At 46.3% G+C, this 18,396-nt stretch overlaps 1 protein-coding gene across 1 annotated transcript in view; it reads left to right on the top strand.

Moving 5' to 3' along the window:
- Positions 1-17,894, top strand: part of LOC144155085 (MAM and LDL-receptor class A domain-containing protein 2-like) — a 139,104-nt gene extending 121,210 nt beyond the window's left edge. Inside the window, exons 37-43 of the mRNA XM_077686329.1 lie at positions 979-1,069; positions 4,872-5,234; positions 6,650-6,775; positions 8,480-8,629; positions 10,265-10,388; positions 15,502-15,562; positions 17,695-17,894. Of these exons, the coding sequence (XP_077542455.1) occupies positions 979-1,069; positions 4,872-5,234; positions 6,650-6,775; positions 8,480-8,629; positions 10,265-10,388; positions 15,502-15,562; positions 17,695-17,793 (1,014 nt within the window). The 3' untranslated portion in view covers positions 17,794-17,894. The remainder of the gene's footprint in view (positions 1-978; positions 1,070-4,871; positions 5,235-6,649; positions 6,776-8,479; positions 8,630-10,264; positions 10,389-15,501; positions 15,563-17,694) is intronic.
- The last annotated feature ends 502 nt before the right edge of the window (positions 17,895-18,396 follow it).

Here is an 18,396-nt window from a genome sequence, read left to right as displayed (position 1 = left end):
AACCGTTGGGGGTGGATTGGACATTGAAAATGTCAATGTTTTTACATACTTCCAAACTCCTCTTAGATAGGAGCGCGAGCCAACGAGCTTTTCCTGTTTCGGAATGCCACCCCGTCTTATATCAAAAAGTTGGCTTAAGCATAAAATGGTTCATAAGCATTTTAATTTCTGGGAAAAGTGATCGTACTATAAAAGCTGTAGCGATGCGTAGCGTGGCAATATATATATATATATATATATATATATATATATATATATATATATATATATATATATATATATATATATATATATATATATATATATATATATATATATATATATATATATATATATATATATATATATATAGGAGGTTACAAATTACAGCGCTCAAGCATCCAACATGTAGTCCTTGGAATTAATTGGGACGAACCTATTTAGTGTTCATTGAAACATAACTCTTGAAGCGGATGGCCGATCGAGATGTCATAGCTAAAAATTAGCGAACAGGTGGCAGAAATTGTCTGGGCGTCATATTGAAGAATGTTTTTTTGGTGACGGAGAATAACAATCCCGAGAAGATATCACCCACGTGGAAAATTAAGCGCGCTAATTTTGGACCTTACTGGAACTTTTATTTCAACCTCAACCACACTCAACGTGAAACCTGTCTGGTGAAGCTGAGGTCAGATTTTTTACCTCTCAGCGTGTTATAGCCTCTGACCTCTCCTCAGCCTCACCTTACATGGTTAGGTTGAGGTCTATTTGAGGTTGAGGTCGACCTTATCAAGTACCCCGCCTTTGGTGGCAGTAATGAATATGTCGCACAGCTCTATAGCTCTCTTATTTTTCGTCGGTACATTTTGTATGCACGTATAATAGCTACGCTTCATCGTTGCCTCATTAAACTTGTTACGCAAAGAAATTGAGTTTATTTGTGGAAACATGATCGGTATGAAGTGCCTAACAATGTATATGAATTGTAAACACATGCAGGGATCTATAATCGCCATATCGGGAAGCAACCCCAAGGCGTTCGCCCTAATTGACGACCTGATGGTCGAAGAAAAAGACTGTTCCTGGCAAGGTGAGGGTGCCTACGAGCCTAAACTCAATTCTTTCCAGGGCGCTGCGTAACGAAAAAAAAAATGACGGAAGTTCACACTAATGCGTAAGACTTGAAGGTAGTGAAGCTGTACGCAACCTTCACGACATCACGAAGGTTTAAGTCCACGATTGCAGCCGATTTGCTTCTTGTTCGCTGCCGCAACGACCTTTACTCCATCATTGTTGCTATAAGTGTGAGCTTTTTTCATTTTTTTGGAAGTGATAATCATTGTACATCACCTTGGAGGGGCGTAGGCTATGACGTGTCTTTCTTGTTCCGAGCAACTGTTACCACGATTACGGCGAACGCTGGAGTTGTTTTTTTTTTTTTTTTTTGCCAAACTTGGCCAGTCTCCCTGTAATGATGCCAGCGCCGATGGACCCCGTCGGGGCGATGACCCTCCTCCCTTCTGGTGGCTTGGTTGTGTCCCCCCATCCGGCGGCGGAGTGTTTGTGGCCGCCGACGGCGCCTGCGAAGGGCAGCCCTTGGAGATGGCCTTGCCGGCGACCTTCTACGCGGAGTTGTAGAGAACTTTCTGTTCCTCCCGGCCTTCGCGGGCGGACAGGGGGGAGCGGGGGTCAAAACCCGAATTGATACGTGTGTTTCTATGTGGAGGCGGCTTCGCTTGCGACTGCAGGCGCAATTTTGCTGAGTTCGTCCGGAGCAGCTGCATAGAGCGCACGCTGGCAGACTTGGTCCCGTGTGGTAGCCCCTGGGCGCCAGAGCTCCACGCATTTTTCAGCCAACTGCGCGGCGGTTCGGCACCCTCTCGGCCTACGGGCTGTTCTTCTTAGGGATCGCGCTGCGATAGCCCTCGTACGCGGCAGCGAATTTTATGTTAACCCAGTTATCCTTGTCTTTTGTTGTTCTTATGCCCTGTAAATACTTGTAAATAGACGTTTTCTGCATCACCTACCCGTGCGTCTCGTCAACTGGGTCTTCAACCCCTCCACGACGACCTCAGCAATCGTCATCGACGAACCATCTTTTACTCTCCCTAATTGGGTATGCTTGGCTTGGCAAACGTGCGCGGGGCACGCTGGGCGCTCGTCGCAATTATAGTTAGTTCACTGTAGTCGCGAGGCACGCACACACGAGTGGTAGGCATTTTCTTGGTTTTGTTAACTGCTGCCGGGAGGTCGCCGCGAGGCCCGCGCTCACGTGCGCGCGCTCGGCAATTTCTCGGTATTTTTAAGTGCGGACACGAAAAATCACGATTTGCTGAACAGCTTCGCTGTTAAAACCGTGATCGCGCAACGCTGCACCATGTCCGCGACAGCTGTCGCCACTTGAGACATGTAGACATGTTACAGCGTGCGGAAATTTTTCCTTCGTTGTTAGTGATCGTTCTTGTTATTATGCATTACTTTGTTTTGCTGCGGATGCATGCGTTTCCCAGCAGCAGAAGCAATACGTTATTATACAAACCGTGCAATAACGCCTCGGCTGCCGCTAGTAAGACAGCGCGTGAACGAAAGAAAGACAGGGCCGACTGGCACTGGCACACCGCATCATGCAGGATAGTGGGCAACGCGGGCAAACGCAGTCGTGACGGCGATATCGGTAATGTCTGCTTTTCCTTCCCGATAGAGTGCACTGAATGTATTAAACTCAGAAGGTCTGGGTATATTGATTATTTTAGCTTTACCTTGAACCTCCTGCCAGGTGGCTTGGGGTCTGTGGTTTGCTCATCGTAGTTAGGTAGTAATGATGATGATTTCTTGAGGCACGCCCTCTGTTCTGGGGGACAGTGACAAATGTCACTTCGACTGAGCCATATAGGTGTGCCCATCGTACTGCGATTTAAAACACTCTTATTGTTAGGGTTGTACCGTCGCTGCCACCTGTCATATTTTTGTCACCAGTGCTTTAAACGCCTCCGAGCTAATCTACACTGTCGGCTGGTTAACGTTTGAATTAGCTTTTCAGAAAACCCCAGTGTTTCAGGAAAGTGGAAGCTTCTTTAATTTTGAGCAGCGCGGATACCTTAGAATTACAGTAACTACAATGTGTGCGGCTGTCTCCGGATGCCTTCCCGCAGCACACGCAACTAGTCTAGGCCTGCTATGAGTACATTCACATGTAGGTCACCAGCTCGGGCCACGCAGTGAGCAATCGCCCTCTCTCTCATATAAAAAAGATTTACATTACAGTTTTACATGCATTAGAGTAATACGTTACTCCGACAGCTTTGAGGCAGCCTTCGGGTGAGAGTTGAGCTCTGTTGCTTGATCGGACTGAGTCGGCACACCCCTACGCAGGGGACGACGTATACGTTCGCAACAGAATGTCCATGCCCTTTTTAAAGTGAGCCGTTGTAGGATCAATGACCTTCGCTATTCAGGACTCTTCATATGCCTAAAAAGCTTTGCGACAGAGTCAGATATACAGGATCTTTCATGCAGTTTGGACCAGGAATTAAAATCGTAAATACAATTTTTTGCAATAACAATGTACTACTTCAGACCGGCATGAACGATCCTACGCTATTTTTCTAGTTGGCTAGTTAAGACACCAGTAAAAAATAATTGCCTTTTTAACCAGTGAATTCAGGTGAAAACTTTCATTTACGGTGTTGTAGAGCATCGAAAAAAGAATCGGGTAGAAGCGATATCTGATGACTACGTATCGATATGATGGTATTAGAGTTGTTCCAGGTGTGTGACTAACTTGTGTTTACGAAATACCACGCGCATGCTATAGAGTGCAAGCTGTGTCGCAGCGGGCGTTATCGACAGATGCAGCCCGTGCCGCGCGGAGCACGCTGCTCGAGTGTTGTAGCGGTCTGAAAAAACGCGCAAGCTGTATGTCTTAGCAAGCAGTAGGCTGTTGCTCACGCACAGTAACTTTCTAACGGAGAAAATTTCGCCGTCACTTCTCATTTTATAGAATGTTATTCATGGGCCTCACCCCAGACTTTCCTCTCTTTGAAAAAGGCTGTTGGGAGAGCCGTGCTGGTCAAGTATTTGTACACTGAAGGTAGAAAAAAATTGGCCGCGTATCTGCTCCTTTCGTTGCAAATGACGTCAAAAGACGATAGTCTTTATCGGGTTTGAGAAGCAAATGCCTCCCTTCACTTTACCGCTCACCTTTTATTTTGTTCCTCTTGCGTCGCGCTCCTCCCAAGGCAAAGACGCCAAATTTTTGCTTAAATCATTTTAAATTTCCCGCGTTCCACTGCTCCAAACCGGGTGTCTCGATGCGAACGCTGCCGTACGGCGAAGACGCGCGTTAATCGAGGCACCCTACTTCAATGTTTATAGAACCGCGTTTCCCTACTCCACGTGCGTTGCATGTAGAACGTGGAAACTATCTAGTGGAACCTTGCGTAACTGTTGCCGGTTGACTTCTTAAAATGGCGCCAGAAGCTATAGTGGCGCGGGCGACAGCAGGCGACGGCGGAGTGAATTCTTTTTCTGCAGTTGATGAAGTATTTAATTTCGCAAAAGTCAAGCATGTTTGAATTTTTATAAAGGAACACTGCAAATATCACTTCTGTATTGATTTGTTGTCTCATATTTTTGTAATGTCTTGTTTTTTTTTCAACAATGTTGACAAGTATGAACATTACACCGGACCAAGACGGGTAGATTTAGCTGTGACTATATAAGACTATTGCGCAGGCATTGTTTTGCTTTGGCCGGGTGGCTGAATCGAGTTACAGACAGACAGACGGTCAGACATACAGACACACAGACATACAGACAGACCAAAATTTCTGGGTTTAAGTAGCCCAAGAAAGACTATCGTCTTTAAAAGTAACGATGCCCACTGCATGCAGGTGTAACAGAAAATGCTGTACCGGCGTCACCAGCGGCCACAGGCACAGCTTCAACAGCCATGGTGCCCGCGTCCACAACAACGACGCCCCTGTCGGCACTGACGACCCCCTCGAAGACGACGTCCCGGTCGGCAGTGACGACCCCCTCTCAGATGACGTCCCTGTCAGCAGTAAAAAACCCCTCGCAGAGCTCAACAAGGATGACTCCCTTGCCCACAGCGACGCCAACAGCCGCGACGTCCTCCCCAAGGCCGACATGCGGCTACGGCATGTTCAGCTGCCGAGACGGCAAGAACTGCATTCCTGCGCTGCTCCTGTGCGATGGCGTGAAAGATTGCCTCAATGGAGCCGACGAAATGTGCGGTCAGTTCATTTCGCTAGCAAGGCACTGAAAGCTCGTTTGCTTACACGAACGCGACGGTAACGCAACATGTTGTCTTTCCAGCACATCCCATTCATGTAAGGCGTTTCATGTAGAGCGATTGTGTTTATGCACTGTAAAGCCGTCCGCTATACCCCACCCTCTCTTCATAGATCCCCATTGCAATAATTCCAATAGACAAACGGTGCAATGTGACGTCATGCAGATGCGTCAGCGCGGGTGTCAGCAGCAATGGCCGGGATGTAGCCAAAAAAATGCAGCTCTGGCGCAGCGAAAGGCACATTCGTAATTTTTTTTTGTAAGTTTGGCATGGCGTTGAAAGGTTCTTTTTGAGTGCATTAAGCCTGCACGTGCAGGGAATAACTTGCGATACTTTTTTTTTCCTGGCTCGAAGGTACTAAAAGCGAGAAAGAAAAATTTCGAGGACACTTAAGCTCTCCTTATGGTGTAGTGATTGGGAAATCATAAGTGTCCAATTGCAGAACACGCACAGGTACTCCCACTTATTATCATCATCCTTTACCTTTTCTGTCTTTTTCTTGTTCCGGTTACTATGAATCAGCACAAACCCGCATTAGTATCCCCAAGCAACGATGCCGTTTAGCGGGGATATTTTTTCTGCTCGCCTAATGCTATTTGTATCATTATCATGCTCGTGTGATGATGCTTATCCACGTGGCAAGCCCCACTCTGCGCGTTTCATCCAGCAGCCGTGCGCAGGCCCGTGAATGACGACCCCCCCCCTCCCCCCCCTTTGCATGCAGCAAAAGACAAACACCGGTAATGTGCACGCCCCCGTGAAGACACCGGAATCAATGTCGCTCCAGGTGCCCTTCAAGACGAAGGCTACGGCGAACTTTGGCGAAAATTTTGAGCAGTCGGGCGTATTTTGTGCGCTGTGCTTTGGCCATTTTGTGTGCCATTTGTCGTCACTCATATTTTGCGTGCCCTGAACTCCGGATTTTACACAAACATAGTTAACTAACGCTTTCGCATTGAAATCATCATTACCTTGTGGGCCAGCGAGCACCTTTGCCGTCTCGTAGGGGCAGTGCCGACTTGCAGTTAGCCGGAGAAATGGCGTGACGCAAGTCATTGCATATGTGTGCTCCGGCGAGGGGGGCAGTGGACGCAGCATACTGTCACGGAAGCAGACACCTCAGTATCGTCATTTGCCGCATGCAGTGCTTAAAAGCCGTTTAAACGCCACCTACGGCTGCTCCGAGAGATTTTCATCTGTGTTGATGCGTACCAGACGTAATGCACTATTGTCTTCTTATTTACGTGAGCGCAGACTCATTGTCAATGCTAGCGCGCGCTTACACGTGCAGCTTTTGCCTATACTCCTCCCCATGTTTACACACATCCCGTTTGTCTATATACAACCCGCATGCAGGAGGTGTTGGGCTCTGCCCTGATGACCATTACCACTGTCGGCAGCCACCAAAGTGTATTCCGAAGTCAAACCTCTGCGATGGACACCGAGACTGTACCGATGGCTCCGACGAGATTCTCTGCGATAGTGAGTTTTTTTTTTTTTTTTTGGGGGGGGGGGGGATTTTTTTTTGTTACAGAAAAAAAATGCGCCCGTATGCATTGTTGTGCGTCACTAAGTCACTCCACCACAACTCAGCCCCGCTCGAGGCGTGAAAATGCTCCGCCCAATGACTTCCAGCCATAGAGACTATTTCTGGTAGAGGGGAAATACAAAAAAGCTTGGATGCATGATATTTTGACACATGTTAGGGAGCATGAGCCCTCCACCACAGCGCTCATTATAGGCCGTGTATGGCTTCGGCCCATTATAAGCACGAAGCTGCCAACACCACCAGCTGAACCTTGAGGATTAGGATTCTTATGGGCCTCTCGCAGCATCCCAATATTTACTCAAAATGGGATTGGATGTGGTATTAAGCCGGCGGACACATGCTCCTCACTTAATTGATGTGGCGAAGGGGAGGGAATATATCATAAATTCTATATAGTATTATATTATATATTAAATTATATATCATATATCATATATAGGAATATATCATATATTCTATATAGGCTGCTGCACTAGGTTGGTCTAAGCTTATTCACATCCTGCTTATTTACGCAACGGGGTGGTGGGAACATACATTTATAGGTTAATCTGGCATTTCACCACTTTGGTGAGTCCTATTTCGCTTAAAAAAAACTCTTATTTGAGCACACCGTCAAGCCCGCAGAAAGGTGTGCACTTCCCCCCAAGGGTAATCGGCAAAGACGGAGCACAACGAACCGAGACAAAGACGAAATAACGACGACGGCAGGTCAAGCAAACCCGTATACAGTGGAGGAATGGGGATTAAATGCAGCGCAAGCCGGTGCCATGGGGTTGAAAAGAACTAAAAAAAACTGTGGCTGATTCCTCTGTCATAGGAATCAGTGAAACACGAAAGTGAAATGTGCAGCGAAATATGGAGCTGAGCATGATTTGTGGGTCGGTGGCTGTATTGTGGGTGTGCTTGGCGAGTGACGTCCTGCTGACTGGTCGCTTCGGCAAAGGTGTACTGGCGTCATTTCCGTGACGGATATGACGTCAATGAAATCTTGGGGTATCGCGGCATAAAACACTGTGTTAAAATATAAAACCAGAAAACGAACCCTAAGTATAATGTACTCTTTAGCACTAAAGGTTGCTCCCCCGCAAGAAGACCCTGTGTGCAGGGGAGGCACTCTTTACAGGCCGCTTGCTTCATTGTACTGGCGTCACTTCCGTGACGAATATGACGTCAGCGAAATCTTCGTGTATCCGGGAATAAAACACTTTCGTTTTTTTAAAAAAAGCCAAACAAGGAATAACAAATTCGTCACGCGGCATCGGCAAGCTTCGAGCAAGTCGCTGTCATTAAAACCGATCGTGGTCTTGTTACGGCTATACGGAACTGTTTTGCCAGTATGCTAATTCGACATGTCGTTTTCTTCACGTTCCTTTAATGCGTGTTAGTGTGTGCGCGTCCCCGCTCCTATCCTATCCTTTTCGCCTGCCCTCTCTTTCATCCCCTGAACACACCTCCCCCAGTGCCAAGTAGCTCTACGCCTGGATAACCTCTCGGCCCTTCCATTCGTTTTTCTCCTCCTCCTCCTCTTGTCGTGGGATGTTTTGTCGCTGCGTCGCCACAGTACCAGATTCAAGGGTGCGTGTGTGCATGAGTGTGTGTGTGTGTGTGTTTTCATTTGTGCTTTCTTCTTGGAACAGAGTGTCCCAGCTACTTCTGCCTTAACGGAGGAAACTGTAGTCTGCATCATACGTCACGTGCGCCCGGCTGCACGTGCGAGCCCGGCTTCTACGGCAATCGATGCCAGGTGCAGCCGGTGGAGAAGCCCTCACACAACGCAACAGCAAATGGTACGAGCTCGCCACGATGCATTTTGTTTCGCTCCCGTAGGGGCACATTCCTGGTTATAGTCCTGCTGGTACTCATGTTGCTGTTGAGCACAGTATCGTTGCCAGTTGTTGGCACATCCGCGAACGCCAGAATATCTGTACGAATAGCAATATTTGACTCTTGGATTACAAAACAAACAACAACAGCAAAAACACTGAGTGCGTGTGTGGGGGGGAGGGGGGGGGGACTAGTTGGAGGAAAGGAAGTAAATAAAGTACGGTGATTATTGGGTGGTTGCTCGCCGTTTCGGTGTCTGAAGACCATTCGCATGTATTTGCATGAAAAGGCAAATAATTTCAACATCACCTGGTGAAGGAAGAAAAATACTTTAAATCCTTGCTTGCTTAAATCCTTGTTTATATTGCATCATGGGGTTGTCAAGTGCGGGACAAAGCCTGAAAAACGTAATCTTCTTTTAACGTTAAGCGTCTTCGGGGTACGCGCATAGTACTTTCATGGTATACGCGGTACTGGAGTACAACTCCAGTGAATGGAATAAGAATGAAACTCAATGGGATTGAATCATTTGTTGTTCTTTTTTTTTTTGCGAGTGGGTCGACCTGTGTGCTGTTCAAACAAGTGCGACTAACTAAACACGATCGCCTTTAATTAGCGATTTAGTATACCATTTCGAAGTCGATTAACTTAATGGAACTTGGTAGGACCATAGTTTTTTTAAAAGGACAAATATGGGCTCGTTAAAATCCATATTTCACAGCGGCTTTGCTGAGCCCGGTGATGCTTCTGGAATGGCTTCGGGAAGCGGCGGCTTCGTGTTATTTGTATTTAATCTGCGACTGCTAATTATACATGGTACCGGCTTAGGCAAATATATTCACGGTTATGGAGTCACCCTAGTAGTCAAACGTACTGCATGCGGGGGGGGGGGGGGGGGGGGGTTAATGCATAACTCGAATGGGTGGAATCGGGTTGCTTTGGAATAGCAGCTGGCATGATGTCACTGACAAACTAGGAGTTACTTATCGTTTAAGCCCCTTGCTATAGCAATTGTTCTTTGTTGCATACTTGTCCCGCATCCTTCACCGCGGACTGGTGGAAGTTAGCCCAATTTTTTTTTAAGTTTGAAATCTCAGTTTTTGCCGATTATTCACGCTGTGGAGTACATCGCGTCCTCCGTGGATGAGTATTCTTGCGAAAAATGGAACTATATATAACTTCTCCAGGTTTGTTTGCACCAAAAAAATTAGTAGCAATGGTTATACTGCCATTCTTCTCTGTGGACTGAATAGTTACTCAATAAACTATCCCTTGCATAAACAGCAACATTTGTACACCTTGGCTCCTGAAAAAAAAATGAATGCCGTAAGCTTTCACAGCAAGTTGAAATTAGCTCCTCAGTTAGTGAAGCTGTCGCACCCCTTTTACACCCCATACATTGTCTTTGCTCGTATCTCCCATCGCCAGTTACTGTACTATTCCGCAGACTTTGCACTGGCTAACCCAAGGGCTTAGTTTAGGTAGGCAACATAAGAAACAACGAATTTCCCGAAGAACGGAAGCTGTGCAGCCAAACCACAGACGCGAGTGTGCGAGTGAGCTAGCACTCACCCGACCATGTGTTCGCGCGCTTGCAGCTGCAGGCGGGACCACAGGCTGGGCATACATTGCTCCCGTGCTTGTACTGCTGATCCTTGGCTTCACCGCCGTGTTGGTTTTCTTCGTGAGGAGGAAGAGGGCCAACGACGCCCTGATGACCATGTGAGTTAAGTCGCCCGTCATGGGTTTCCGACGAACACGATGAGTGCTCGTTGCTTTCCGTTATTACTTTTACCTCTGCTTGCGTTAGGGCCAATACACGACACGCAGGAACAGCAGCAGTATTAGAGGATCAGTAACGCGGGGCAGGCAAACGGCAGGTAAATTCCCATCGACTGCAACGCGCCATGAGTCTCGGATGGCGCCGCTTCGCTGGCGATTCGCTAGCTGGTGGAAGCTTGCCTAAAAGGCACCTTTTTCGTCTCGCGTTGTCGTGACCCCATAAGCAGCAGCACTGCAGTCGGAAGAATAACACAGAAGCATTAAACTCAGCATCATTCCCTTGCAATCCTAAACTCGGCGACAAGCAATGCTCTCGCCTTTGCACGTCACACAAATGGCTTAGATGCTCCCACGTATCCTTTCTTTTTTTTTTTTTTTTCAATTCGTAACTGCACTTGCCCTAAAATAAAACAGCACTAGGCTGGTTTGTGCTTGGGAGTACATGGCGCACAAAATGCTCTTCCCCAATGTCCGCGTATTCTGAAGCGATCCATGCTTAGAATATTACAAATTTAATGTGATGGAGCGCCTGCCCGAAGCACCTCTTTTTGAAGAGCTCCTTAATTCTTACCTTGAAAGCGAAACCTCGGTCAATGTCACCTGATGCTCGAGGCTGAACCAAAAAGTGAAAGAGCAGGGAAATTGTGATGCAGCGAGTCGAGCCAATAGCACTCCGAAAAAAAAAATGCGACCAAGAGAATGTAATTTGTACCCGATTAGGAAAGTACTACTTCGTAAATAAGTTACATTATCTGTTCCATTCTACTGCAACTGGGGAAGATCAGAAAACCTAAAGAAAGGAAATATACCTAAGCGCTTGCACATTGTATACAAAATAGACACAATGCCGGCGGTGTTATATATCTCCGAGGCTCACGTGTTGATCTATGTAGTTAAGTCCAAGCCAGTAGTGTGTCCTAATGCGTCAACTTAGTGAGACTGGGTCATTTTATTTCCTTCTCGTTGGTTTCAACCCATCACAAAGTGTGCCAAGGAAGTTAAAATCAGGGTGCCGAACCGCAACCTAACCGAACCGAAAACTGGAACTGAACATTTTTGCCGGAACTCAACCCGAACCCGAACCATCATTTTTTGAGCACACTGAACCCGAACCGGAACTAAACCGAAAAAAGAAGTAACGGTTACCGGTTCATGTCTAAACGGTTCGAACCTCCGTTGTTGATATTGCACTGTCAATGCAATTCAGGCCTTTTTTTCTTTCACGTACGATCAACTTCGTACCCGCTCGCGAACTTTCCCCTCCAGACAATTGAACACTATCACGCTCTATGTAACAACAGGAGAAATGAATGACCCCAATGTAGCAATGGGCTGTTGCTGCTGGAAGCGCGAGCGTAGTGCAAGCTGACCAAACGAAATGTCATCATCTCGGCAGCTTGCAGGGATATAAAACGACTTTGCCCTTCCCTAGCTGCGACTTTATTGGAGTAATCAGGCTGCAGGATGGCTCCACTGCGCAACAGCGAAAGCCCACACCCTATGTGTGCAAACTTTTTTGAATTTCATAATTTGTTTAAAATGTCCGACACCTGCAAATTGTTAATACTTGACAAGTGTGACCGCAGGAGCTGTTCAGTGGCTAAGCCGTTTGCTGCTGACCACAAGTGGCCTCGATCTCCCTTCCCCACGACCGTTTTTCTGAACCAGATGGAAATCGAGAACATCCGTGTATCGAGATTTTGACCCACGTTTAATATCACCAGCTGGTTAAAATAAGTCTGCCGGCCTGCAACATAAGCGGCGCCTAGGAGCAGAGATATAGCACGGGGAATCAAATGCGCCAGTTAAAAAAAAAATGTTTACACGGAAAACAACAAAAAAAGGCGAATCACGTTGTTTTAAAAATTACGCAAAAAGTAAGTAAACCGAATGAGTAAAAAAAAGCACCAAAACTTCGATATTGCTGTATACTTTTCTTTGCCCTGCCTTTTACCACCAAACGTGTCATCAATGCGAAGGAAGTGAGTTCCGTGGTCACTTTTTGAGGAGAGTACAGTGGAACCCGCCGCGGTGGCTCAGTGGCTAAGGCGTTGCGCTGCTGAGCACGAGGTCGCGGGTTCGATTCCCGGCCGCGGCGGCCGCTTTTCTGATGGAGGCGAAAAGCAAAAACGCTCGTGTGTACGAGATTTCGGCGCACGTTAAAGATCCCCAGGTGGTCAAAATTAATCCGGAGCCCTCCACTACGGCGCGCCTCATCGCCTGCGTTGCGTCGGCGCGTTAAACCCTACAATCAATCGAGAGTACAGTGGACAAGTTCTGTTTTTTACAGATACAAAAAACAACAGATATGTCAGGGAAAACTGTTAAGGTGCGCACTTAATCCTTTTGCAAGAAACTTCAGCCCTCGACCTTGTCTTGGAAGCAGAAACAGTAATAAAGCAGATGAGGCAGGCCGGTACTTCACACTGTCTCATTCGCCCAGCGATCATATTTTCTGTTTGTTCTGCAGCTTTGTCTCTTTCAGATCTGCTTTTTTTCGAAGGTGCACTTGTACTGACTGCCCAAATCGTTACATTACTTCTACTGCTACTCGTTCCGGAGGGGAGTACTGCTGTGGACGAATTAAAGAGCGCCTACCCAAAAAAGTCCCATCTCATGCTCCGCGCGTCAAATTTCCCTTTCATTTTGTAACAGCATAATCTCTTATAAGATTCCGCAATGTAGCACACGGAACGATGGCCGGGGGTCAGGCGGTATGATGACATACTGATTGTAATGCACACATCCGGTATAGCTATCGCAAAAGGAATTGCAGTGGTCAGAGCAATAATGCAGTGACTGGGCGTTAACTAAAGCTTACTTTTGACAAAATTATGGCTAACACATTCGATAAGGTGACAGCTAACAAATTATTGAGGGTGACCATTCATTGGTAGTATTTATGTGCCTGTTGTAGGATTTTTCTGTTTTGTTGCAAATATAAAAAATGTGCGCCATTGGTATTAAGCGCTGGTATTTAAACGCGCCAGTACGCAGGCCTAAATTTAAGGCTTCAAGGTTAGCGTGATGGGCGATTCCATAGAAACGATTGCGATTTCAACAATAAAGGAAATGGCAGAAAATGTATCCCACCGTCATATCTCTTGACGGTGGCTTTATGAATAGTCGCTAGGACAACATAAAGTCTGGGCGAGAAAGTAGGTGGTAAATCGTCACCACTTCATCTGTTTTTCTAATATCTCGTAATTGTTTAAAGTTTGCTTTGCAATTGCGCCACTGCCCTTGGGGAACAGCACCATTTTGAATTTTTGTTTGTATTTTGATTTGACTGTCGTTTTAAACTACTAAATGTTTTTTTTTCTAATTTCACTGATATTCAACTCATCAAACCGGTAAGATAACCGGTTCTAGCTCCAGAAACGGTTCGCGAACCGGTTCGGTACGTGATTTTGTCGAACTGGAACTGAACCGGAACGAAATGATTTCGCCTGAACCAGAACCGTAACCTAACCGGTATTTTTTTCGGTTCGACACACTGGTTAAAATCAATTTATGTTTTTAAGGAAAACGTGGATATGCTGGAGTGCTCCACCTTTTCAAAAGAATGGTGTCCCTCCATTTTGTACTACTGTAGCATTCATGAGCAGCGGTTAAAAAGAAGGCTGAAATAAATTCGCAGTATTCTTATCCGTGGCTTCACTGGTGTAGTTCAACTTGTGCAACCCTTACTTTCACAGTGTACGGGAAGTCTAGAACTTTGGCTTATTTCTAAAACTCTAAAATATAATAGGAAATGCCAGGTGCCCTTGGCGGCTGCGTCCCGAACTGAAGTCAGACGAGGTCAGACGAATTTGCGATGGGGCTTGACGCTGTCTGAGCCGTGTCAATTTTAATGTCAGTTTGTTATAGCGTTATGGACCTTGGTTAGGCTCTAGTACGATTTATGAGGAATGCGTGTTATTGCAACTTTTTACATGGGCTGTTCGGCGGTCTTGTAACTGTTTCATTGGATGTGGAGAAGAGTGCTGTGAAATTGAAGTGGCGACTTCAAACTCCTTTTTTTCGGTGGGAAAGTTTTCATAAATGGGATGAAGAAAGTTGTTTGGCTGAATAACACGTTTAACCCGCATAATCTCAATTTTCCCTGCACTCGCCCACACGTATATGGCTTACACAAGATGTCGCTGCCTGTTTTGGTGCAGCGCTCTCGGCGCTGCTCGAGATATGAGCAATATGAGCCCCAGACACGTTCACAGCCTTTTACCGTGCACGTGCATGGTGCGCCAACTTGGCAGCTACACTGACGTCATTATATGCGTACTTTAAAGCAAAGCTTTTTACCTCTAATGGTTCTTTCGCTACCGTTGGTGTCAACAGAAAACTCCCGCGAACAAATAAAAGAAGTCACTGGCACCGCCAGGAATCGAACCTGGAACGAATAGCGTAACGGAGCGGGAACCCGTTGTTTTACCGATTGAGCTACGAGCGCCCGCGGAGACGGTGAAGGAAAGCGGTGCACTCACCAAGCACATCTGCGGGTTTACCGCCTGCGTTCGCGCTGAATGCTATGTGATAGCGTCACGCGACCTCTCGTGCTGCCGTGCGCTCTGCCCACGGCACGTGCAGCGGCCGTGTGCGCGCCTTGCGCAAGCACTAGGAGTTAGTAAAAATTCAAGGAAGCTCAAACCAATGCATGGAATCTAACTTCTCCTCCGTCTCTGCCGCCGATCTCGTCACCTCCGTAGGCGGCGGCAAAGACGGAAGAGAAATTAGATCGTCTTAACACCGGGTTTGAGCTTCCTTTAATTTTATAAAAAAGGGTTTCCACTCATGTACTTCACCAATACAACTGAACCAACCACCGTTAATAAATCATGCATTGATTTAACCTTAGCAAAGAATACCTCTTTGAAGTTTATTTTAATAAAGGGTGGGGTGAGGTGCATTTCACTTGTCGATGGTTTCGCTATTTCTTAAGCCACGTGAGTGAATTTAAGTGACGTCGCATGTGTAATCGTTGTGGGTGTCATTTACAGCTTTGCTTTCCAACCACATTCACAGGGTGGATTGGCGCGTATTTTTTTCTTTCCAGGAATGGAAACCGTCAGGTGGTTGTCGAAAATCCCATTTATGGGCTTACATTTGACGACGAGGTGAGAGCCTTAGTTTCACTACGTGATTTACATTGCAATGTCGCCAAGGGCTTGAGAGCCGTTCTGCGTGCCATCTGACTGAGAAAAAAACTTTAGATCGAAACGCTGCAAATTTTAGTCATTTCGACCGCAGATGTCCCTGTTCGCATTATCTCAGCCATGCAGCACGCGAGTGAAGGTTGCTGCTGATAATTTGGTCAAATGAAGTGACGATTGTCTTTGTTCCGAATTTTATAGCGACAGCTGTCAATAGTTTGTCATCGGGGGTGCTTTCATCGCCATGTGCCCATCGCCCCGTATCACGCTGCATGATGCGCCAATCACAGATCGATCTGAAAAATAAAATGTTTTTGTAGTTTGGAAGTCTTGGGAATCGAATGCAGGCCCCTCTGCTTAGGAAATACTTAACACTCGGCCATACGTCTTCGCTGATAACGAACAAGTTATAATTCGGGTGTTGCAGTGAGGCCTGTTTTAGGGCTGGGGAAGCGAAAAAAATTCGTCGCGCGATGCCGCTGCAACAGAAAACAGTGACATCCAATATAAATCATGTTACTGGTCCAGACTCATGCCCATGCCGAGCCGATCTGTTCTTATATGGGTAAAAGCCCAGCACTTCCTGCGCACTGCAAACTCTAAATTAAACTGTATGATAGGCCGCCCCGAGTACCCAAGCCTGCCTAAAAATTGCAATACCGCCGTTATTAAGAAAAACAATGAATTGAATTGATTTAGGAAAACATTTTCGCCACTAAAAAAACACGGATATCGATCAAAATGGTTAGATTTACTGGGGTTTGAACTCAGGACGTTGGGGTCCGAACCCGTGAGGTTCTCATGAGAATAGCAGGAGTGTTAAAAGCGAACCCAGATATAGTGTTCAAAGCGGAAGAGATGTCGCTAGGGGTAGATAGGAGGTGCCGGGCTTGTACCTATCTCAGTGCGAAACGTGCCCACACACATGACACGCATTCACATGGGGGATTGACTCAAAATTGCGAGGCCAATATTTAAAAACAATGGGTGGAGAGCTATAGATTAATGTAGATCAACAGTTAGCTGCAGCGGGTGCTGAAATCTAGACACTTCAGAGTTTTCGCCTTTCGGCTCCATCAGAACAGCGGCCGTCGCGGCAGGGAAATAGCATGAAGGTGTCATCTGCCCCCAGACCAATAGCCGCATGTGGGGACATGTCACCTGCCCTTGCTGGGGATATTGTGCTAATTTTGAAGCGACACCTTTTGGACGTACAGCGCACGAAACATTGCCTCTGAATGATCCTCATAATCGCATTGCCACATACGATAAAAGTTTTCGCTGTAGATCGCTTCGCCACATGGAGTGATGGTATTCGAACTTTTTGACTAAGTTGTTCTAGGTACACCGTAAGTGGAGCGTTCCCCAGCCAACGCGCTTGTCCCCTGAGTTGGGAAATTAGCAATCCATCTCAAATACACAACTTTTGCATAGGAGAAATGTATTTCACCTTTACGTGATATCATTTTCCATTCCATTTTGTACTGAGGATTCTATGCCTAAGTGCGGCGACAAGTGCCGCTCCTGAGTAACTTTTGACCAAAGCTGTAAAATAAAGCTCACGTTCCATTCGAGGGGCCCGGCCCTGGCATTTATGTAAGCACGGAACTTGCAGGTTTTCAGTATACATACAGATAACAGGGTGTTTTATTAGGCAGTGGCGTGTGAGCTTGTACGAGATGCATGGGGCCGCTCCTGCCCGGCGCCTTTTACGCATGCGCCTTGCAACAGCAAATGTGCCTATAAGATGTGACAGCGAGCTTAGCATATCACTTCAGCAGAATTTACTGGAGCTATAGTCACACCCATGCTTTAACCAGAATTAACACTCTCGTATGGAGTGCCAGCGTTGAAAAAGCGCATTTTTTTTTTCTTTGGCGACTTATTGATCCATGCACACGGTGCGATCTGAGTGAATGGCATTATGCAGAAACAGACGTAAGTGTGTCTTAACTTGGGCACCTTTAGCTTTGTTTGTCTCTTGAACCGCACTCTGCTTTACTTTTCTTGTAAACAATTTTTTTTTTGTACAATTGTTCGTATGAGCAGATTTTTTATAGGTTTGTTGATTTGTGGAACTCTCTCTCTTATTTTAGGATACCACCTCAAGGCATTCAAGACAGTCAGTGGAGTCATGGTTTTCGAGAACGTTCAGGTTCTCGAAAGATACAAGTTTGTCAACAAGTGAATGCTGAAAAAGTCGTATTTCTAATTTTTTTTATGGCCCTGACTGGTTCAGCTCTTCTGTGATAAATGTGAATAGACCTCGTAATAAAAAAGGAACCACTGCACTTTTCACCGCTGAAAAAATAGTTTTTTTCTTCATTCGAGGATGAATGAATGATTAAAGCTTTATTTAAGAAACTCCCGGCACGGGGCACTTTGTGTATTCAAGGTGACTGCTTGGGGCGACACCGCGGGATCGGTGACAATGCTCCCCAGCCATGAAGAGGAATGATGAAGAGGAACACATATGATTTAACTATTTAAAAGGTCTGATCAAGACTTGTGTCTTTAAGGAACGCCAATAACGCTTTTGTAGCACGAGAGACACGTTTAGAAGAATTCCAAGGACCTAATACATCCCTCAGTTGTAGTCCTACGGAGAGCGGCCGACCCAGAGACAATGCGAGACACTCTTTGTGTACAAAATCACGCACAATCACAGATGAGGTGCTGCAGGTCCTCACGCACATCACACTGTGCACAGTGGCGAAGTGAATTGGTTAATCTTGTAACGGAAGTATCGCGTGTAAGTGACATTCAACCGCATACGTTGGAGTACTGCTTCATCGTGC

This window comes from Haemaphysalis longicornis, unplaced genomic scaffold (genome assembly GCF_048455015.1).
Source record: "Haemaphysalis longicornis isolate Haplotype H1 unplaced genomic scaffold, Haemaphysalis longicornis Haplotype H1 scaffold_1, whole genome shotgun sequence".
NCBI classification, from domain to species: domain Eukaryota; kingdom Metazoa; phylum Arthropoda; class Arachnida; order Ixodida; family Ixodidae; genus Haemaphysalis; species Haemaphysalis longicornis.
The sequence above is the reverse complement of the archived record's forward strand: the minus strand, read 5'-3'. Positions and strand labels throughout refer to the sequence as shown.